This window comes from Ixodes scapularis, unplaced genomic scaffold, assembly GCF_016920785.2.
Source record: "Ixodes scapularis isolate PalLabHiFi unplaced genomic scaffold, ASM1692078v2 PGA_scaffold4__175_contigs__length_147842914, whole genome shotgun sequence".
NCBI classification, from domain to species: Eukaryota; Metazoa; Arthropoda; class Arachnida; order Ixodida; family Ixodidae; genus Ixodes; species Ixodes scapularis.
Window position 1 is genome coordinate 28,802,651 of NW_024609879.1, and position 23,232 is coordinate 28,825,882.

The 23,232-nt window shown below is 45.7% G+C and overlaps 1 protein-coding gene and 1 long non-coding RNA gene across 2 annotated transcripts in view; both read right to left on the bottom strand.

The window, feature by feature from the left end:
* The window catches only part of LOC115330978 (carnitine O-acetyltransferase-like), a 31,135-nt gene extending 16,865 nt beyond the window's left edge, over positions 1-14,270 (bottom strand). Inside the window, exon 1 of the mRNA XM_040503678.2 lies at positions 14,099-14,270. Coding sequence (XP_040359612.2) covers positions 14,099-14,270 — 172 coding nt within the window. The remainder of the gene's footprint in view (positions 1-14,098) is intronic.
* A 3,317-nt stretch (positions 14,271-17,587) lies between these two features.
* LOC115330977 lies at positions 17,588-18,484 on the bottom strand. The gene is made up of 4 exons (XR_006078315.1): positions 18,406-18,484; positions 18,198-18,310; positions 18,060-18,113; positions 17,588-17,747 (listed from the first exon to the last, which is right to left on the bottom strand). It is a non-coding gene; the product is annotated as an uncharacterized LOC115330977 (long non-coding RNA).
* Between the last annotated feature and the right edge of the window lie 4,748 nt (positions 18,485-23,232).

The window sequence follows — 23,232 nt, forward strand, 5'->3', positions numbered from 1 at the left end:
GGTTGTCTTGTGCTTGTGCTCCACGTTTTATTATTTTGATTTTAAGTATTCATCTTCAACTCGCTTGCTTAACCAGTCAAATTCCTTGTTTTCTTGTAAAATTATATAGAGCGTGAAGCATGATTTAGCTTCCAGCTTTCAAACGCACGCGCCAAAAACGCGCGCGTGTGTGTGTGTCTGTAGGCGTTGCAAATGGAGGTTGGGGGGAGCGGGGGAAGAGAGGACCGATTGTGTACGCGCATAGGGCGCATTTGTCGCTGGCTCGCTGGAAACTTACTCAACAAGTCCACGCCAAGGGCAGCGTTCTCACTGGCTACCTCTCCTCTCCTTACCTCGCCTTAGCGCGGATGAGTGCTCCTCTTTTCCACATTTCTTTCTCGCGCGCGATTTCGTAATACGGAGGAGGGGGAAGAAAAATATGAAAACGATGGAATTGGCTTGCCGCGCGCGTTTGAAAGCTGTAAACTAAAACAAGTCTTGCGTGATGTATATAAGTTTACAAATAAAATTATTTTTGGAAAGCATTTGGTGATGCGTCAGCTTGAGATTACAGAAATATACGTAGAAAGGACAGGACAATCAAGAAAATCTGCATAGCTAAGAACTTAAGTCTGTAACAAAAAAAAAATATTTTGTAATATTTGTAATTTTTCGAGGCTGATTTATTTATTTTTTCTTTTCCGCGTCCCTTTGAGTACCGACACCCGACGCCACAAGCTGATCGGATCTATCAGACACCGTCAGAAGTGCACCCTCGAGGTGTTCCTCATGTTTCCATATCGTGTTCTCGCATTGCTAAACCAGTCATAAACAAAAAGGACCCAGTTGCCTGCGCTTTCGACGTTGCTTCGATCGGTCCCATTAGCACGCAGTGCCGGCTGCGTCTGGACCACGGTGTAAGAAACTCATTTACGTGATGACTCTGGCCGCTTTTTCAAAAGGAACGAGCGAGCAGATTAGGTGTTCGGAGCTAGGCCTCAAACCAGGAGTATTTAGTTCCTCGCCGCCGGGAAGGGCGCTGCGGTAAGAGATCCAATTAGAGCTGTCGCTGTCGTTTGTGCTATTTCCTATCGTCCCTGTTTGTTGGCGCTTTTAAACCTTATACCTAATATGAGGTCCCTCCTCGGCGGCCACGGTGTCGGCGGCGTAATGTCCTCGTTTTTTTTTTTGTTTTTTTTTTCGCGGTGTGGTGGTGTGCGATCAGTGGCTGGCCTCGTGTTTTGCTTTGGTGCTATGTCAATCACATGGGCCATCTTCGTGCACGAAGGTGAGCCTTAACCCGAAGAAGAAGGAAGAGAACACCGATTTACGGACTCTGGCAACTTGGTGGCGGCGTGGCGGCGGTGAGGTACAACAACAAGCGGTGAGCAAGGAAATGACGGTTCGATCGCCGGGAAAAGCAACCGCAGCGGTCGGTTCGGGCGGGATCCCATACTTGGACGCCATCTATCCCCGTGCGAGTGAAGCGTTCGATGCGCCGAACATATTGTGATCCCCGCGTCGAACAGAGAGTCATCACTCAATTGTTTTTTCCACCATGGTCTGAACTTCAGCTGAAACCGAGTATAAACTCTGTTTCATATTAAGTCAACGCCACGATCGAATGAGGAAAATCAAGCAGAGATAAGGGGGTAACGTCTTGGTGCTCGTTGTCTTTATGAGTTTGCTTGGGCAGGCTGAAGTTAAAGTCTCCAGATAACAGCTTCCTACAAGCAGCGATGCTTTTTGAAGCGATGACTGCGTGACGGTGGAGGTCTAGGAAGTCAATGGCGGGGCAGCAGAGGTTTGAACTGAATGCTTCCATTTTGTTCCAGCGGAATGTGCTGCGTCATTTGTATTGGTTGCCGTTACCTGTAAAAGAAGCACCAAGGTACTTTAGCTGGAACTAGCGACATACAGTGAAGACGGCATACTCCTACGGCCTTTATTTTTTTTCTTGTGCATGATTGATTTAGTCGGTAGTACCACACGCAAAAAGACGGCAAGCAAGTGATGAATCAATTTTGACGCTGTTTCATTTAATCCATCGGATCGTAGAATTGGCCGTGGTCCGACTTAATGTGATATGAAACATAGTTTTACATGCTCGTGATCGATCATGTTGTTTTGAACCAGGAGTTTGCGCTAAGTAAAACGTAGTGTTCTTTCACTCTGTGAAGAAGGACAACCAGCGAACCTGTATTTGGATGACTATAATGACGACTATATTAATTTATAGGGTGTTTGCTTTATCGATTGAATAAAGACACACACGTGACTTTGTGGTTGTTATCGCCTTAAGTTTCTCTCATTCGTTACCACATTGTCAATAGCTTTGTGGTCGCTGTGGTACACCGCTATCGGTTGCAGTGCTGTGCTACACACGTTCTTGCCAAATGTAAAATTTATACACGAGCGGCGAAGCGTGGCCGGCACGTTGACGTCCATATAGCACTCAATTCTAAGACATTCCAACGGGAAGGACACTATCCACTCTCGGATTCTCGTCGCTTTCGAGCCCATTCGCACTTTTGCTCTGGTTATTACTTTTTCTAAGGCACATTCTTCTTTACTCTAGAGCAGTGGCTCTCAAATGGGGTCTGCGGACCCTTTGGGGTCCGCGAAGCTCTGTCTCACCAGTCAGGTCCGATAATAAAAGTTGTCTTTTTTTATATCGAGAACTTTTTTCCATCTTCGGGCTGGTTTTTTGTGTGTATGTCAATAAGAGAAGTCTACTTCACCCTAGCCTTTAGTTAAATTCGTTTGTTATATGACTATTATAGTTAACCTTCACATTCCTCCTCCCCTGACTACGAACAGGGTCCTCCATCATCTGTGCCGATCCACAAGGGGTCCTTAAAACATCGATGGTTTAGAACCTCTGCTCTTGAGCGAGCTACAACCGTCCTGCCCACGACAAATCCGAAGTGCAACTGCTGATAACGTCGCTAGGGCGACGACTACGTCAGAAGAGAACGCTGCACCTGGAATGGTGGGTGGACTATTACGTTTTATTATTCTTTCCAGCGCCTTCAATCGGGATCGAAGGAGCGCTGCCGGCGCACAAGTGGTGTGAGGAGCGGCGGCCGGGCCGCGAATTCTTGATCTACACGCTCTGTCCGCTTCCGCACACATTTTATGAACATGGCCATAAACAGCTTCGCTGTAAAAAAATAAAAAAAAAAATAAAACAAACTTAAGAGTAAAGGAAAGAAAAAAAAGCACACGTAGCGAACGTCATGTTGTGCAAACGATATCAGTAAGGACTTTTGGCGCTCTCTCAAAAGCGCTCTCTTAAAAGCATGCTTCTAAGGCTCCACTGCCAGTGCATCGAGCAACTCACGAGCAAAAGGGTTCTTGTTTGTTCCAAGTGTTGCCGTATTTTCTAACGTTGAAGTGAATTCTTACGTTATGAAATCCGCTGACAAATCTTCCGTTACGTTGCCTTCAAATACGTTGCATGTTCACAGGTTTTGTCATTGATGACACAGGACAAGGGAATTGGATAAACGGCCCCCGTCGTGCATGGAGCACACTTTAGTCGGGGATTGTCACTGGGTCAACATTTTTGTTGTTAACCTTTCTGCACATGACGTCTGGTTTGTTTGGCGCAGATGTAACGACTTGAACGTTCAGTTTTTGACTTTTTTTTGCATGTATCGAGTGACCAAAATCTTTTCTCGATATTCTTTTTTTTTCAATTATTGTCTTCTTGTTCTTTATTTTCTTGCAGATAAATTTAGAAATGTCTCCCAGCAGATCCATTGTATATCCAGAATTCCGTAGACGTGTAATTTGTATATCAAAACTTAGCCCCATCTGATAATGGCACAATTTTTTAGTGTGGAGAGTAGCACCGTTTTTGCAACACTTTTTTTAATCGTTTTGGGATGGCTTGATTCAAAAGAACGAAATACTCTATCTGACCTCGGTTTCTACCTTCAGCACACGTGTGGTTGTTTAAACTCAAAAGCTGAATCGAAGAACTTGATGGATTTTAACGCAAGTAATTTATGTGTGACTGACAGATCCGGCCAATCATTGCTGTGCATTCATGCTTCTGGTCGTCTACTTGCGTAGTGCATATTAGGAGGAAATCGTCCGAAAACCTGAAAATGGCCTTGATTATTCTACGTTTAAGGTTGTTTTCGAATTCCACATGCAGCTAGAAACAAATCATATAGTTGCGACGCCACCCGTAATCCGATACAGACAATACTTTTTTGTAGATACTGATGACATCATTATGCTACCACTGGCTTTTTGGAATACATCCTAATAGTTCTAAGAAGGTGCCCACATTGACGCCAGCTGCATTTTGAAATGGTGTTATACCTTGTTCCTCGGAGGTCTTGTGGAGGATTGCATTAAGGTTCGCATGTTGAATGGAGTAATACATGTGCTGTATGTCATTGCAAAAATCTGAGGTGACATTAGCTCCGTTGTTTCGAAGAAATACATTAAGTTGTTACGAATTGATGATCTTGTACAGACCATTGCACAGCTTCAGGGGCAGTTGCTTCGCCAGGAAGGTCTACAGAAGCGCTTCCCAGGTTCCCCGAAAACGGTGTGCCTTCTTTATTAATGTTTGCCAAAAAAAAAAAAAAAAAAAAAAAAAAAAAAACACTTGGATGTGTTTTAGCTTTATTTTCTTTATTTCGGTGCACAGGCTGTAGAAGCTGTTGTTCTTGAGGAACCTAGTAACTGTTTGTTTAGTTGTTTTGCTTCGTTTATCGTCAGCTCAAAACAAGCTCTTTTTTTTTTCTTTTTTCAACGGAAGCAGTAGTTTTTTTCTCATATGTGCCTTACTCAAGGACTACGAAGCAGCCCTCTTTGTTCGTAACACATAGTTTAAGATTCTTGGTTCGCAGCTAACGTATCATGGTGCCGAAGCTTACGCCCGGGTTTGCTACGCTTCTTTGACTTGCGATGCAATTCAATCCTTCACTGATCATCGGCGATGCCTTTTCACGTCTGTCTTGGATGTGACGTCTCGACTCAAACGAAGGTGATCTCATCAATGTGCTTAAGCCGTGGTGAGAGAGAAAACTGCGGTCTTAGTGTAAGTACGTGTATGGCCTTTTTTTTAAATAGTAGCATCGATAATATGAAGAAGCCGCCTTGCGGGGTTGTCTCTGACTTGTGTTGCCAGATGATGTTTTCAAATATGGGAGATACCATTTTGTCCGGGAATCTTATGTTACGTTGAACCTTGTATTGGATACACTAGGCAAGGAGAATGTCTGTGAGCAGACATTATTTTCGCAACGCTTTTTATCTGAATGTTCGTTGATGGGGCATCTATAGGTGGTCCCGTAACTTACCTAATTTATAGCCGGTGACAGCTTTAGAGTTCAGGCAAAGCTTATCCAGTTTAGCAGAGCGAATGGTGGAGAGGAGGTCGCCTGCCCTCCTGTGTTTGCTTCCCTAAGGTGGAAAGGGGAGGAAGGAGCTTCTTCTAAAATATTAACTTGTCACCAACTTTACTAAAGTCAGTTGGTGCGCTATGAATTTTAAGATGCAGGATTCAGTATCACTAACGGAAACCTGTTAACGCAGGCTCCCGTTAGCCATACTGGGTCCAGCTGCTTTAACTCACTTTCGGGGAGATCGGTGGCCGAGTGGGCTAGATTGGAGCACGTGAAGCGAAAGCTCCTGCTCATAACTCAGGATCATGAGTTCAATTCCCATCCCTGCCCGTTTCGAGTAGTACGAGCATTGTACCGGCGAGCGTTCGCGTGTCGCTACTGCGTGACGCACGTTAAAGATCCCACGCTAGGGGTCGTACTGCACTGGCTAAATTTCTCACCAACAGCTCGGAGACTCGTCGCCCCTCGAGACAGACCAAGTTTAAGGCTGTATAAACGTACACACAACCTAATTTATTTTTCAACTCGCTTTCGCCTTTTTATGGCGCCGAACAAAGGCATCCAGCTACGGATCGCACGGTCCGGTGTTTGATACTCACTGAGCCGCGTGTTAACTATCGTCTGTAACCTTTTCTTGCCCCTGATTATGATTATGTATGGTAATTATGATTAAGTCCGCCCTCCGCTTGGAAGTTTATGCGATGCAACCTACGGGATAAGAACGCTTGATGTTTCTTGGGCCTGGGTGTAACGCTTTTTCATCGCTATCGAGCTTGACGATTTGTGCATATTATTTAGCCCATAAACATATCCTGTGTTAAAAACTGAATTGCGAAGACAACTCGTCACACTCGCCAAAGACGGCAGGTAGAAACACGCCTCTGCACAAGGAACATTTTTGCAGCAACGAGTGTCACGCTGTCTAGCGTTTTTTTTTTTCTTTATAACTACAGACGGTGGGCACTTTAAAATACACAAGCAATCGCCATATAGCGGTTTTCTGAGAACTAGAAACTTAGGACACTCTAAAGTACAAAAACAATTGCGTCGCACACCTCTCCTAGCTCCCCTTTTATCTTCACACCAACATAAACATGCAATCTGCTTTCGTAAGCAATATTTTTTTCACTTTAACTTTTATTATTATGATTCTTTCGGCAACCAACTGCCACATCCTGTTTTATTAGCATTTTACGAGCCACGCATTTGTCATTGCTTTTACAAATGTCTTATCGTACGCCAAGCACCTCAAGTTGTCATTTCTTACTTCGTTAATATGTTTGTCCAAACGTTCCCGAAAGTGTTTAGACTGCACTTTAAACAACAATAAAAAAGTATCAACGTCATAAGCAAAATTTTTGAAACAACCACAACAATAGATAATGAACTGTATTTCTAAGCTGTATCAAAATGTTTCCTCCCTCTCTCTTCTCTTGATGGAACCTACCAAAAGGATAAGGGCATTATTGCTTGATCATCCACACGCCTGGCATAAACTAGGGTTGTTGCTCGGCTGCCATTTTTAACCTCGGCATTGATCAACAGATGAACAGCCGCTGTTTACTTCTTTGTGGTTGATTAACGAGTATATCAGGAGAAAGGGTGTGTAAAATAAACGATTAGCGTTTTCTTTCCCTCTTGAATTTGAGCAACAAACTGCAGAACAACAGAAAGGTATTATAGCATGACATGTATCACTATATATGGCGTCTTTCTGAGGCCGTTGAACTAAGCAAGCTATCACTCTGTAAACGTTTCGCCGTGCCACCAATGATGCTGGGCGTTATAAAGAGAAACAAGTCAGACACACAGTCCCGGCCAACTGCAGATAAAGACGATGAACACAATTACAACACGACTTAAACTACCTTGGCTACTTGGCTGGTACTTGTACCAAGGCGTGGCTAGCACGGCGGCACTACCACAATGGCGGCAACACACTGGGAGCGAGAGTAGGCCCTTGCGCAGAGGACTACAGAAAAGAGGTCTATTTCGTGGTCACACCATGCCACGAAGCACACAGCCAATGTTGCACCAAACTGGGAAGAATACGTCTGCACAAAATTGTAACATCACATACAGTAGTCCCTATAAGCACTTTGTTCTTTCGAATTTAGGGAACCTGATGGACCGCTTTCATAAGCGTGCCTTTGTTCGAAGCTACGGAATTTCTGCAAAATGGCGAACGAAACCTTCAACGTCACTGCAGACTTCAATCTCTTGCTTAGAATAAAAGGCAGTATTACGCGTGCGGAAAGAAAAATTTATGAAGTATGTGGTGTTGCAATTTCGACACTGTTTAAATGCTTCGTGGTCTACTATAGACAATATAGCCCACCCTCGCATGGGTGCTCCCATATTGGGGTCACGTGATGTGGCCGCCATCAGGTTGCTTCAACATCTCGCTCCGCTCTCCCCTACGCGCGTGGGCGGATACGTTGAATCCGAGTGGTCTTTCAGCACACGTTTTGCTTGCTTCGGAATGTGTCGTCGGATATCTATATCTGCTACTTAATTGTATCACATCATTATCTACACGTCGTTTTAATTTATTTCTTTACATTTTAATTATTTTCAGAGTCCGTTTACGTGGGGCACAGGAATAAAAGCCACCACTGATAAACATTGAGCACACAAATTACTCGAAAACAGCACGATGTTTCACAGAAGGATTATTTACGACAACTCAGGTTTGCTTACTGCAAGCGGCAGCACATTGACAGCAAAGCGCGAAGAATGTTGCAAAACCCAGCAGCATAAGGATCCACCCTGTGTTATTTCTGAAAGCATTTTTTAAATTTATAACAGATCGAAAACCGATCAATGTAATTAAAGGGATAACTTGTGGAATAGATAACCAACGAAACTTTAACGTGCATTTTCACGGCTTGGCATCATAGTACGTCAGAATGAGGCAATTTCTTTGTTCGCATTATTACGCCTTCATGCGTTGGACGTTGGTAATCGTTGTTGCAATATAAACCTTTCCTTAATTGGTTTATTTACAAATTAAAAAAAAAAATATGAATACAGTGCCCCCGTCCAATGCCTGCAGTATTTCGTGTTTTAACGATTTGCTTAAAAAACTAGTTTAACACAATAAATTTATTTAAATATAAAGGTTAGAAATTCCCCCGAAAAACACTGTTACAGACAACTTGGGAGTGCTTGGGAGCCGCAAAATTTGACACCGAGAAAAAGCCGCCTGCATAAAATCATTCGTGCGCGTCGTTGTCGAGGCCGAATAGAGGTTTGCTTTTACTGGCTGGCGGCACCGAAATTCAAAAAGAGCATCTGCTCAAAAAATAAAGATACATGTACAGAAGTCCATGAAGTGGCGCCTTGTGTTCGATATAAGCCATGCGTTCTGAGGTCTTTTTTCTTGCGCTTTGTAATTGTACTTAGGGCAAAGCAAAATTTCAGCCTTAATTTGACGGGCTTGTCTTTCATAGCATATTTTAAGTACGCAGTATACGTATGTCCGTATAACAAATAGTTTATTTCCTAAAACCAGTGTTTTGGAATGCAGTTATTAAGAACCTTAGCCGGGTATATAATGTAAGAAATGTCCTACTTGATTTATGTCGAAGGTGGAAATATTTCACGATTACTTTTTTTTAAGGAAAGAGTCCGAAAAATATTTTTTTAGATACCTATATATTGTTTGCGGCAATATAGAAAACTTTCTACTTTGCGAAGTTCTCAAAAAGGTAACGTCTACGGGATCCAGGCAGTGATAAGTAAAATTTCAAGTTCATCTGCTCTTCACGATTTAGTATTGCTATTCAAGTTATGGACTTGCTTAACCATTATGCAATTATGCACTAGTATTTTTCCTGGTTTAATTTTCTTCGAGCCAGTGTCATCAGGCACGGTTATAGACGATGCTAGTCCTCCCTGTGAATCAGTTTAGAGGTCTCGTCGCCGAACCCAGCATTAATTAACAAGACACAAAACCAGATACATCAAACATGTTCCAAAAAATACCTGCAATGTGTGTACAAAACAACTTTGTGGTTCTAAATATAGCAAAGTACCACTGTTCGCATTGCTTTTGAGCTAAAAGGAACACATTTTTATCATAAAATTAATCAAAAACGACATATTACAGCAACACAGACGCGTACACGTTGCAACCGAAACCAACCAGGTTGAAGCACCCTAATGGTAGCAAATGTGTCACAGCTCGCTTTCCACCGGTCAGGCAACTACTTGGATGTAAAGATCTCTAACATTGCTACCCTCCAGCGTCCGCATCCTTACGCAATGACTTGTACGTACCCCGGTATTAGCTGTTCCGCCATTGCGCAGTGGTTCCGTCCTTCTCACAAATGGCAAAGCGACTTTCGAAAGAGGGTCTCTTGCGTAAGAATAAAAATAACTATGAGCCATCTACTCTCTGAGGGTGGATGACCAGTGAATCTGTTGAGCACACCACGCAGGCGTGACGCAAAATTCTGAACAAAGCTACGAACATATGTATTATCTCGATCGCTGGCCCTCATGCGAAAGGTGCGCACCCACATGTCCATGGCTATCGACGCCCCAAGAGACGCAGGACACTAGGCACGCGCGACGGGACCACCACCCAGCGGAAGGAAAGGAAACTAAGACCGCAAGCGCTTTGAACGACGAGAACTAGAAAGCGAGCGCTTCCCTCCTCGTGCTTTTTTGCGGTAATTTCCCCGCTATATTTAGCGGGAAAATTTCACTGCTATATATAGGTGGGAAATTGTTCCGCTAAATATTGCGTTGAAATATTTCGACTGAACTTGCCTGGGAATTCGTTTTAATAAGATTGACGGGAAAATTTTTGCGCTAACTTTAGCGGAAAAAATTTCCCGCTACATTTTGCAGAGATCATTTTTCCGCTAATATTGACGGGGAAATTTTTATGCTACATTTAACTGGGAAAGCAGAGTTTTTGTTGACGTGCACAAAAAATCCACGGAACCCAGCCATAAAGAGCTTCGTTCTAAAAAAAGGGCCAAAATTCTATTCGACAACATATTTTACCACAGTTTCTTTCACCTAGAGTGCCGACGCAGCAGATGCGACAAACTTATGGGGTCGATCAGACAGGTTCAAAAATGCACCATCATGGTGTCGTCTTGCTTCTGTACAGTCGGGGACAAAAGTCCCCAGGACGTACGAGCTGCGGCTGAAACGCATTGCTCTGCCATCTGCCTGACGGTCGCCTGGTTTCGAGATGCTACAAAAGCGCATGCGCGTCCTACTCTGCCTGCAAAAATGTGTGTTTTCCCGCTCTACTGTGGCACAGCACCTAACTAGGAATCGGGCACGTGGTGCCCCCTCGGAGATTGCGCTGGCGGCTGACGAGCGTCTGCTACATATTGCGAAACTCGAGATACTGCCTGGGGCATTGCGCCGCATTTTTCCGTGTCAGCGCACCCTGCATTATTACCAGTTCAGCTTATCGCTCATTTGACCTGCCGTGACTTCTTGCTTTATAGGTGGCATGTCAGTAAGCGCAATCTCCGACGCGGTACCAGGCGCCCTATTCCGAGTTAGGCGCCGCTGCGCAGAAGAGCGGGAAAGCGGACATGCTGGCAGGGAGAGTAGAACAGGCATGCGCTTTTCTGTGACCTCAAAACCAAGCGACCGGCCGGCAGATGACAGAGCAATGCGATTCAGTCGCAGCTCGCGTGTCCTGGAGACTTTTGTCTCTGACTGTAGGTACGTGTTCTAACATTGCTGAACCCATCATAAGCAGAAAAGGCCTAGCGACTTGCGCTTCTTACGCTGCTTGATCGACCCCTTTACCTCGTAACGTCGGCTTTGCCTAAATTTAAGTTTAAACAAAGTATAGTGAAACTAACTTGATACGCGAAATTTACTGGCCTGTGCGCCGACAGCTTAAAGGCCGGCTCCCAGATACGGTGGACACTCATATTAGCGGCCAGATGTTTTGGTGGCGCTCTCGTATGGTTCCCTCTCGTGACGTCACCACCTTGCGAACAAAAGTTCGATAGTGTTTTTAATGATCATGGTGGAAGCTTGATATTACAGCGCTCTGATGCCAACACTGCCAACATCGTCAAAATTGAAGTTCTTACATTCCCCTTATTTCCGTCGATGAGAATTCCTTTACCGACGTCATAGTCAGGACTCGACCAATCGTTCACGGCCGACCACAGCGACGCTTTCGATCGCGCACGTCGCAAATAGCGGTCTTCACGTGTCGTCAGCTACTTATCGTCTACCATGATCAACAGTTTTGACGATGCGATACCTATATGGCGAACGCTAATATGAGCTCGCGTTTTATGAAAAAAAAAAAATTGGGTTATGTGTGTGTTTATACAGCCTAGAACTTGGTCTGCCTCACAGGGGAGACGAGTCTCCCAGCTGTAGATGAGAAATTTAGCCAGTGCGGTACAGCCGCTAGCCTGGGGTCTTTAACGTGCATCACGCAGTAGTGACACACGACCGCACGCCGGTCGCGTTTTATGATTGAACACGCGTTTAGCGTAGTGTAAATGGCTGGCCGCTCGCGCACAGTTTCTGGGATTATCTCTTTGTATTAGCGGCGAGATGTTTCGGTGGCGCCCTCTTATGGTTCCCCCTTGTGACGTCATTACCTAGCGAACAACAAGTTCGATGGTGTTTGTAAATAGCATGGTGGAAGCCTGAAATCATTGCGCTCTCAAAGCAACACTGCCAACAACGTCGAAATTAAAGTTCTTTCATTCCTCTTATTTCCGTCGATGGTATACCGTTTCCGACGTCATAGCCAGCTTTTGGGCCAATCGTGGAAGGCCGACCGCAGCGACGCTTTCGGTCGCGCACGTCGCCAATAGACTACTTCCATAAAGCCCTACATGCAACACGGCGCGCGTTGTACTCTGGGAACTAGTTGGCCAGCCAGGGAGGAGGGTGGCATGGTTTCGGTTTCGATTGACTCGTCGACAAAAGATTATACGCAGAGCGTGGACTATTAACGGCCGTTATCTCCTGTTTTCTGGTCCCGAGAGCGTCATTTGTGGTCTCTAAACTAACCTAAATGGCCAGACCTTGTTGCTTTAGACAAGCCCACGACGTATAGTTTGTCTTAACTCATGCTTGTTGTATTTTTCTACTTGAGCCTTTCTGTTAGCGTTCCAATCGAGGTATGTGGACGAGCCAGTGCTGGGAACCTTGACGCTGCGAAGATCGGGGATCTTGCCTATGTAGCAAGATCCCCGAGCCTATGTATCTTGCCTATGTAACAAGCTGTAGCAACCAATAAGTATGCATACATCGAGCTCGCGCCTTTACATTAGTGTTGTTGATCAGGAAGTTTGTTTGTTTCTTGCGTTCATAGACGAAAAATCACTTTTTGCAATTACTGTTTTTCATAATACGCCTGAGTACGCGAGGTAAAACTCGGAGGCGCCATTGAAAAGCTCAATTTTAACACACTTCTAATCTCTTGTCTGTACTGACCCGCAGCACTGCACGAAGTGAGGTCCCCACCCGCTTGCATTCCACTAATGTTCAACATGGCGTATGCGCATAAAGTTATCCTGCAATCATATAGGCACATTCGCACATACATACCATTTTTAGTAAGCAAAGGTCGAGCACTTGTGAGAAAAATGTCGCACCGTTCGCCGGGAGTGCGCCGGATGGGCAAGAATCCCTATGCGGTGCGCCAAACGAACGAAATTATGCAAAGCGCGTTTGACAGTTGTTAATGGCCATTAAATTTGTTATGTATTTGCTTTCTTCCTGCGTGAGTATGTCGAGATAATTTCAGACACACCGTTCAGGCACAGATCTTGGGCGTCAGTAAAAGCTCGTTCAAAAAGGCTTAGCGAGGAGTAGGGGACGCTTGTTAGGGCCTCCGTCGTAGCTAGCCGATCTCAGCGTTTGCAAAAACTGAATCTTCTATCAGCATAAAATTTGAGCGGGAGATATATGATGACATGAGGAAGACATCATAGTAACTTTTGTGCAGTAGCGAGGTCGAATTTATTGCGTTTCCTTAAAAGTTCATGCCTCAACGCTGGGCTCAACTTTGATATTCCTGTGAGAATGCGGCTTGCTTTTTGCCCAATGAAGTAACAAGAAGCCGACGTTTGGCAAACATAATAGGTGAAAGGCTCCAGGTGAACATATTTCAGTTCTAGTTCACTGGTACTAGACGGGATTATTGAAATTGAACTCAAAGATGCACTCGTTGGGTGAGGTGACTAAGCCACGCCTTACTACGTTTGCATACGCACTCATAATATCCGGTGTTTCGGGAACCAAGAAAAGTGCCCCGGTCATCGTTTTGTATCGCTCGAGAATGAGCGTATCGTACGTTCGTGAAAAGTCAGATAATCGAAAACGCAAGCAGCGCGTTCGGTCGCGGCGTGATAGCATGAGATGAAGCTGCTCAATCGAAACCGAAACTGAGCTGCCAACTAGTTCCCAGAGTGCACTGCGTGGTATTTCGCCGCGATGGGGCGCGTCGGTTTTGGAAGAAGTCCATTGAGAGGGATGGCGGATCTATCGTCCTGGAAACCCATGGAGATAGCGGAGACAACCATCTCTGCTGTCTAGGCGCGCTGATGGCAGCCCTCTCCCTCGGCGAAGCTCGAAAGCGCGACAACGGAGTTAATGCGATGCGCTTCTGATCTTTCGGATGCCGAGCGTCCAAACTCTTCGCGGAAGATTTGGTTCTCTAAGCGCGCAGTCCAATGCATACGAGCGAAGTAAGATTTATTTTTATCGTAAAGTATTTGATTCGACTTGAAACTCACTCTGGCCAAGGGTGGCGTACACTTTCGCCCAGACGTCCCTGTCTTCCGCCGTCAGAATGCCCACGCCGACGTCCCTCTCGGGCGACATCTCCACGACTCGGATCAGCTGGGTGAAGATCCTGCTTTCGTCGTGGGGCACTCCTCGGGCACCGTACGCCTTGAAGGTGAACATCTGCGTGGCACACAACTCGCACTCAGCTTTCAGGCGCGAAGGACAAGGTGAAATTATTGGTATCTCATTTCCGTTTGCATGGATCAGTATGGACTTGCGAAATTGAAACTCGGTTTTTACGGCCCGCATTTGTAAACTATGCTTCTCAAAACTGCGAAAATCAGTGTAAATTAACGCTGACAAATAGTACGGGATGCAAATATTTTTTTTTTAACGTGTCGTAGATTGGATAAAAAATAAACCAGATGTAAGGATTTTGCTTTTTTTTGCTCGGAGGTTTATTTGTTAGCAGTAAAATATATAAATAGCATTCTGGTCGTCAATATAACCTATTTTAGCGAATCACACAACTGAGCAGAAATAAAACTAAACGTCTTCCTCGCTGACCAGATTGTTTCACTGAAATAAATACCAACTGCGCTCGCATTGTCATTCATTTGTTTGACCACTATTAGGCATAGGTGGACGTTGGCTAATTGAACCGATTTCGTTTTGGGCTATAGTTATTTTTATATATGTAACGTTCTGTTGTTATTTTTTTTAGCTTGCTTATTTTATCACCACCTATAGAGTCGCTCATTCACACGAGATTTTAGCATTCTGCGGTGCTTAGCTTTATATGCAGGTAAAAAACCCGGGTTTCATTTCTTTTTGCTCACCAAGTAAACTGGTGTACACGCAGAATGCGATACATTTAGCACGGGAAACGCGGCCCTCGGTTTACTTCAAATTTCCATCTGAGCTGTAAGCCAGTGCAGCGTCTTGGGGTTCTCCGGATTCAAAGTTAAACTGGTCTAAAACAGTTGGTAAGAACATTAACTTCTTTATATAGTTAAAATAAGGCCGGAGAAGAGGAGCAGTCTCCGTAGTTTGGTGCTATTATGTTGTGCAGTCTCTGTGGTTATCTTGCGCCGTATTCTCTTTATTTATTTATTTATACTACTGGTCCTTGTTCAGGACCATTGTAGGAATGGTTACACTCTTGAGATTACAAAATAGCCATCAAACAGACAAACCCTCGTGCGCAGGATTACACCGACGTGGTGTGAACTGGTGAAATCGCCAGGCGATACTGCAACCCTACGAGAGAGAATCCTCCGCGGTGGGATAGTGAGCCATGAGGCTATTATCCAATGTTACGCAATTTGGATATTGCGCGTAACTGATGCAAGCGTGCGGCAAGTTCAGTCGACGATGTGGCACCCGAATCGGGTTTCCTGATCCGATGCTCTGAGGAGCCGATCGATTTGAACGCAGAAACGTTCTCTCGGGAGTCGCTGTATGTTGCAGCCTGCATGACCGAAGCAGTCATCTAAATGTCTCGATTGGTGAAATATCTAACTGTGGGCGTCTAACTTATGGCGAATCGCTCTATTCATTTCGAGGTGCTTGAGGAGCGACTTTCGTGGAGCGCTCATCGACCACTGGATGGTTGGGGTCAGTAGAGACGACTTTCGCGCGTTGCTATGGAGGACACTCGACTACAAATCTGGAACTGAATTGCCGAGATTTCGCTCCACTGAAAATTAAAAATGCAACCGGAAGGAGATATCTATGCACCACGTGCCTTCAGCTTCATACCCGTGCTTCGACCCCCGATGCGCCAACAGACTCGGCCACCAATATCCTTCCTTTATTATTCCGTCACCGATCGCCCTGGCGATAAATGTAGTGCAGCATTGACACGGGGATGCTTTCCGGGGAGGGATGTGCGTGACGTCAGTGCTCGGCGGAAGAAGCGGGACTCCCTGCCGGACTCCGGCATTCACACGAACCACGGGGAGCCGAGAGGGCTGTCTGTGCTATCAAACGCTTTTAGCGGTGATATTTTCGATAAAAGGTCTCGGTGCGCACTGCCAAAAGTGTAAAAATGAAGGCGTACATGAGGCGGCGATACGCGATTTAGGCTTCAGTGCTGTTAGATGGTTCAAGATTCTCTGGTGGGCTAGTTGGTACAACATATCATGAAGTATATAGCGCAACACAAAAGAAACAGAAATGCTTCTTGAAGGGCTGGATGCCACAAAAAGAACGTAGAGCCCCAACCAATTGTATGAAGAGCGGCTTCAGGACGACATCGATGAACATCAATAACTCCTTCGGGTGCCTCGGACGAAACACGCAACATCACAAGCCACGGGTGTCGCTATGCCTATGCCACCACCAGTATCCCGCTGAGGAAAATGTATAGAGTTGCCAGAAACTCGAATGAAATACCGCCATTTTTATATAGATCCCACGCCAAGGCGGGGACTGTTTGTGCAGCACGAGCAAAATCTCCCCCGACCCCTGAGATATTGACGTAAGCGCGGCTCTGCGCTAAGTTGTGACGCTGTTATCACTTGACACGCATCCCTGGGTGCCAAGGAAGAAATTTCTTTACCCTGTGATTAAATGGTTTTAGGATATTTTGGATCAGATTAGATTACATAGGTGTAACTGCTGAAGGCAGCAAAAACTATAGCTAGGGCTTTGTCTTCTCCGATTCTCTCCTGTCCTTTGCCCTCACACACCAAACATGCAGCAGTTACACATACGTAATATAATCTGAACCAAAATCTCCTGAAACCATTAAGTGACAGGGGAAGCAAACTAAAACAGTTTGCTTCTCTTTTGCCAGGATGTATAAGGCGAGAGATGGGTGTCCTTTATGATGAATTGATTCACTCCTTAGTGCGTCGAAGTTACCGATTTCAAAAAGCTGAGACAGAAACAGATCTAAGCGCTTAACTTCTTCTTGCGAAAGCGATCGTTAGGCAACAAAAAACATAGGTTTTTGTCACCACCAACTTTTGCAGAATCACGCATATCGGTGAAACGACATTCATGATTATGATATGTAACTTTTAATGAACACAGCATGGTTATTATCTACTTCGTTTTTATTTCGTTTAGTGTGAGATTCAGTACCTATTTTAAAGCCCCTCGCAGCTGCTTGTAGCGGTTTGTAATAATATTTTTAAGTGCGCTGCGCAACATGCATCTCTGTCACATTTGGTGCTACGTGGCTGTCTTAATCTAGTGCCTCTGGAAAGTTACATCCTGCCACCTCGGGCATCCTGTGCACGTTGCATATAATTTCTTATGGATTTCAACCGAAGGAACATCCTTTTTAACTATCACCAGAACCTTTTCCAAAGCGATGATACATATATTGGACTCCTAGATTTGCCTTCACCAACGGCGCATCTTAAAGTTTGCAGAGTGATCATTTTGGTTGGTCTCTAGAGAAATATTTGGCTTATTGCAGGATTAAGACGGCACATTACCTGACATCGATTGCACCCAATGGAAGTTCAGCGCTCACGTACCTGGCCATTGTGTATGGCTACCACGTGTTCCCCAGATTTCTCGAGGGGCGTATTGAACTCCAGTTGATCGCAGGCTATAGCAGGCGTGCGGTAAACACGGAAGATACGCTGGTATTGCGACATGTCCAAAGGAGTTTTTCCGCTGACATCAGGCTGGAGAAGTTGTCTGTGTGGAAATATGATAAATTATAAGGAATCAGATATTGCACATATAAAATATTTTCAAAACCCCATCTACCGACATTGGTAACACGCGCGTCTTGGGCACAAAGCCTGGGATTAGGTCCGAGTTCTTGCTTAACGCTGACGCCGCCACTGCGTACGATGCCTGGCCAGAGTAAGTAACCGAACATTGGCTGACTCGAATTATTTGTGCACCGGCTTCTAGATGGCGCCAACATTTATTAAGTAACAACAAAATAATTATAATTACACTAGATAAAGTTATATAAAGCTGCCTTGTAGTGGACTACTTCACCTTTCAATTAAAAGCTTGAAATCCAGTGCCCCTGCTGCGAGCGCGGCTGCCTGCCTGCAAAGCATATACGCAATTCTATCAGTTTGAGGATTCAGCATGCCCCGGAGAAATTAGGCTATTATAAAAGGTGAAATATACCTGAGATAATCTTTTTTCGAAGGAAATTTTTTTTTCGGAAAACACATTGCCCCTGACGTGTTCGACATGGGAAGCCTAGACTTCAAAAAAATTGCAAGGCAATTTTCTGAAAACTAAAACGTTTTTCAGTCATCAGAGTGCTCAACTGTTAGCATAAAAATGGAAATTTAATTAGGGAAACAATACAGACAAAAGTGGATGTGCTCACCCAGTTTGGATTGCGAGAAGCTCGCTCTACAACTAGCTTGTGCAGAATTTCTCCGTCGCCACCGGGCTTTCCAAAGTCCTGAGCAACCTACCAACAGTGTTACAAGTGTAAGATTGCGTTCTGTACAAAATCTATTCGTTTCAGCAAAAAGACACGGGCGCCCGCTTTTATCTCATGGAGGTTTTACATTCGTATTGCTGAAAAAAAAAGAATAAGGGGTGACACCGAAGGGGCATGTCCTTTTTTATTCTCGTGGAATAGTTTAGCAGGAGGACCCCCCCCCCCCCCTTGCGGTTTACTATAGAAAATATATTCTGAGGGCATCAGCGAACCCACGCCAAGATGGATCGAAGAAGCTGGTCGTGACATCTTGTTTGCTTCCCAGTTCAGCGAAATCAGCCATCAACCAAGGACATGCCGTACTTCAAATCATACGCTTCGATCAGTTCATTTGAAAGATGTTGCATCCCGTAATGACTTCAACTACGATGACTATGGCGAAACCTTTCGAGAGAGCGTCTGAAGCACAAAGTAGAAATGTCTGGAGTCAATTAGGGCTTTGTTTGCGGCCCGCGATAGCCACCTGCGACTCTCACGGGAAGCTCTCGTGTACAATTTTATAAATCGTTGAGCACCCCTTCTGCACCAGCCTAAGAAAGGTAGACTGCATGTATTGCATAGGTGTACCACAAGGGCTCTCCTCGCAGGACATTCTTTTTGCTGTGCACGGCATTAGCTGGGCAGAAGTTGTGTTTTTAGAGCGCAGCTCTTGGGCGCCCGTTTCCGGCTTGAGCGGCGTCGCCGTCGGCGTCGGCGTAGGCGTCGGCGTAGGCGTCGGCGTAACCGCGCAGTGCATTATGTGTAAATTTCCCCTCTAAATTTAGCGGAAAAATTTCCCGCTAAATCTAGCGGAAAAATTTACCCGCCAATCTATAGCGGAAAATTTTCCCTGTTAAATCTAGCGGAAAAATTTCCCCGCTAAATTTATAGCGAAAAAATTCTCTGGAACCAGTCTTGTACACGTTACTAAAAAAAAGTAATCGATTACAATTACTATTACTTTTGGCTAAAAAGTATTCGATTAGATTACTTGATCACTCGACGGCAAAAGTAATTGGACATTACTTAGAGAAGTAATCGTTACTTTTCCGATTACTTTATTGTGTGAAAACACATCTTTAGCGCACGTAACAATGAACTACTTCCAACCTATATTTCACATTTGCATGAGTATTGAAGAAAAACTGGCTCCCTCTTCGTGGTCGTTGCACCTTCACAATGCGGACACAAGCATAGAATTCGTTTGAAGACGTTTAATGATTTGGGCGTTCGCCAGTGTGTGTGTGTGTGGCGGGGGGGGAGCGGAGGGGTTCTAGATCTTGTTAAGTTTGTGCATGGGTTGTCGCTCAAAGTTTGCGTCGCTCATTTTATTATTCACATGTGGATGAGCTCGCAAGTTATACAAAAGAGCAGCAGCTCCAGGATTTGAAACGAATCATGTGTAGTATTCATTAGCGGAAGAGATCGCCCCGACCACTTCTCAACTCGAAACCTTGCTTGTCACAAAGACCACGTAGGGGAAATGGGGAAATATTTCAACTGCCTTTGTTATATTTTGCATCCGCTTTAGGTATTCTTCGGTTCTGGTTCTCCTACGGGCTGCGAGTAGGTACCCTAAGCACGATTTTTTTTTATTCTTTTTTATGTGTGTGTGTGCGTGAGGGGGCTAGTTTGAACGAAGGACTCACAAAGCTACATTCTGTTTCCTCAAACTTCGCCCTGAATGGCCATTGTCACGCACTGTGGCTTCCCTGGGGCATCCCACTCCCAGTGCCAGCTCGAAAAAAAAAACAAAAAAAAACGGTCATTTTACAGAATTTGTACATAGAAAGAGATTGACCTCGTTTCCTACAGCTCTGCAAAAATCTTTCTTTTTTCCGTTCAAAAAAAAAAAAAAAAAGCTAACTTTATTTTTGTCATTTCATAAAAAAAAAAGGCGTGTGCCGGCCCGGGGGGGGGGGGGGGGGGGGGGTTCCCGTGGACAAATTGTAACGGTTACAAGTAAGTTTATTACTTCATAAAGTAATCAGAGTACTCTTGTGATTACTGCCTAATAAAAGTAATCAACTGATTACAAAATTACTCCAAAAAGTAATCGATTACAAGTAACTTGATTACTTGTAATGCGTACGGTACAAGTCTGTCTGGAACTCACGTGATCCCCCCCCCCCCCCCCCCCCCCGAGAACATGTGGCCGTGAGTACCCTTCCCTCCTCCACCTCAAGGTCTGCGCGCCAATTCCGCGTTACAGGGAGTTGTAAACGGCTTTCATTTTTTTATGATTCTCTTCCGGTCCGCTTTGGGGCCGTTTTTACAAAGGGGAAAATCACCCTCCATTAGCCTTGTTGCACAAAACGTTGGAGCGTGCTCATGACGGAGAGCAGGCCGTTTCTACTCGCATGGCCTTCTGGCTCATCAAGGCTTCCATTGTTGTTGTCAGTACCCGGCCTCCCGAAAAGAAGAAAGGCGAGGAGACGAGACAGAGAAAGCGAGAAGAAAAGCCGTATTACGCCGTACTGTTTTAAAGCCAGTTTATGTTGATTCACGAGGCACGTGAACGGGCAGCCCTTGGGAAGATCATGGCGGTACAGCGTAGCACTGACAAAGTGTAGCACTGAGCTAGATTTCAGACGCCATGTTCTTCGCAGAAGTGGAGCGCGGCTCGTGTCTCGAGCATTTTCACAACAATGAATGGCGCCACTTTTCTCAGGATAGAAGGGCTTTAGGTCAGTCTGTTTGAGTGGTTGATGTCCTCGGTGAAAACGAACACGCGCACCGAAACGTTCGCTTTCTTTTGTAGCGTGAGCTACACTGGCCGAGGTTGAGCAGTTTCGCTTGGCTCGCATAATGGGCCGTGCTCCGTGCTGCGCGAGCACAAGGAGCAGTGACGTCACACGGCGCACATCTGCCGGAGGTGGAGCTGTCGTCGCCGCCAGCGGGCTCCGCCGCCACCGCGTGCGCCTCACCGGCGTGCGCAAGCGCGAGGAGCAGTGACGTCACACGGCGCACAGCTGGCGTGCCGGATCTAGAGCACTATATTAGCGATGTGCGCGGCCAAAAGCGTCGCTGTGGTCAGCTTCCCACGATTGGCCAAACCTCGGGCATATCAGCACTGTAAGATTGTCAACTTTCACGGTGTTAGTTTTGGATTGCGATGGCGCCTAGCTTCTACTGTGCTTTTTAAACACACCATTGAACTCGTCGTCGCCCCCAACGGCAAGTAGCCAGCATAACAACTGGTGACGTCACGGCGAGGCAAATCCCAGTCGTGAAGTCACGGAGGGAAAGCATAAGAGGGCGCCACCGAAACATCTCGGCGCTAATAGCTCCTTCGGAGCAGAGTAGCGTAGAGTGCCTTCATACACACGCGCGCTTTTGCTTGAGTGGTGACATCTCGGCCATTTTCCCGCCCAATCGTTCTTTCTATGCATTTTGAAGTGCGCGCAATCCGGTGTCACTCAGCACGAGCGCGTAGCTTTGGCTAATGCATAGACGCCATTTTACCGCCCAAGTCACGCACCAAGTGCGCGAGAGCGTCACGCGCTGGTACATTCAGGGTAACAATGGATGTCTTCACCCTGAGACAGACAGACATGTAGGCACCCTAGAGTAGCGCAATCGAGAACGCCATCTCTCGGGACTAGCGGTAAACGCCCGGGGGTTCCAACTCCGACCAGAAATGCATGGGGAACGTGAGAAAATCATTGTTTCTTCAATATTGGGGGGATGTACGGAATGTCAATAGTTTTTGACATAATGAAGGAACCTTTTAAAATAATTTGCGCAAAGTTGAGAGCCATGTAAGGACGTAACTTGTTTTAAAAAATTGCCTGAACGGCATCATGCTGCAGGCGACGCGGCGACGTCACAGCGACATCGCAGCGTCCACGTGACCCGCTCCGGCCAACCCAGAAAGTTCCTCTCCGCTGCGCACACAAATCGTCTGCTTCAAACGCCATTGCCTTGAAAATTGCCTTCTCGCAATTTTCACACGCTTCCAACATTATTAAAACTTTGATCTAGTGTTTTGTGCTTTATCAACTTCACGATAGACTAGTTTCGAAAAGTGTGAACTCGGCGTTTATTTTTTAATCAGCCGTGTTGTGTCTATCTCCATGTATTCTCCCATAGAGCGGGCCGCCTCTTGGAACCCTGAGTACCACGTGACTCGCGCCGAGGTGCTCTGTCGGCCATGTTGTCGGCGAAACACGCGGATCAAAGGATTGCGCTACTCTGCTCCGTAGGAGCTATATAGTGCTCTAGCCGGATCCGCCTTGATCCGCCGCCGCCGCGGGCTCCGTCGAGACCGCGCTCGCCTCGGTGGTTTTCGCATTCCAGAGGAGTGACATCATAGCCGCGGCAGACGCACTGGCGCCGCCGCGTGCCCAGCTGTGTGCCTCCGTTGCGCAGTAGCCAAGTCTGACGCTGCACCGGAGCTGCTTGATAGCGCCTCTGGGAAGCCCATAAAGGGATACTAAAATAAAAAAAAAATTAAGAAACTATATATTATACAATATATTTTAATGGTTTCCAAGGGGCAGACAAAAAAGAAATGCCATGAAAAAAATAGACTGATATTAAGACGCTAGGCGCAATTTAGATGGAGTTCCCCACCCAATGGAGGCCATGCGCACAAACGGTGGCCCCGCACATTACTAATGGGTTGGCTTGGCTTCTCGGCTGAACACGTTCGCAACTCTAATGCCCTGTCGCGACGTCCGGTGCGTCCAGCCTGCCGTCTCGCAAGGTTTGCTCGTCGTGTGGGCG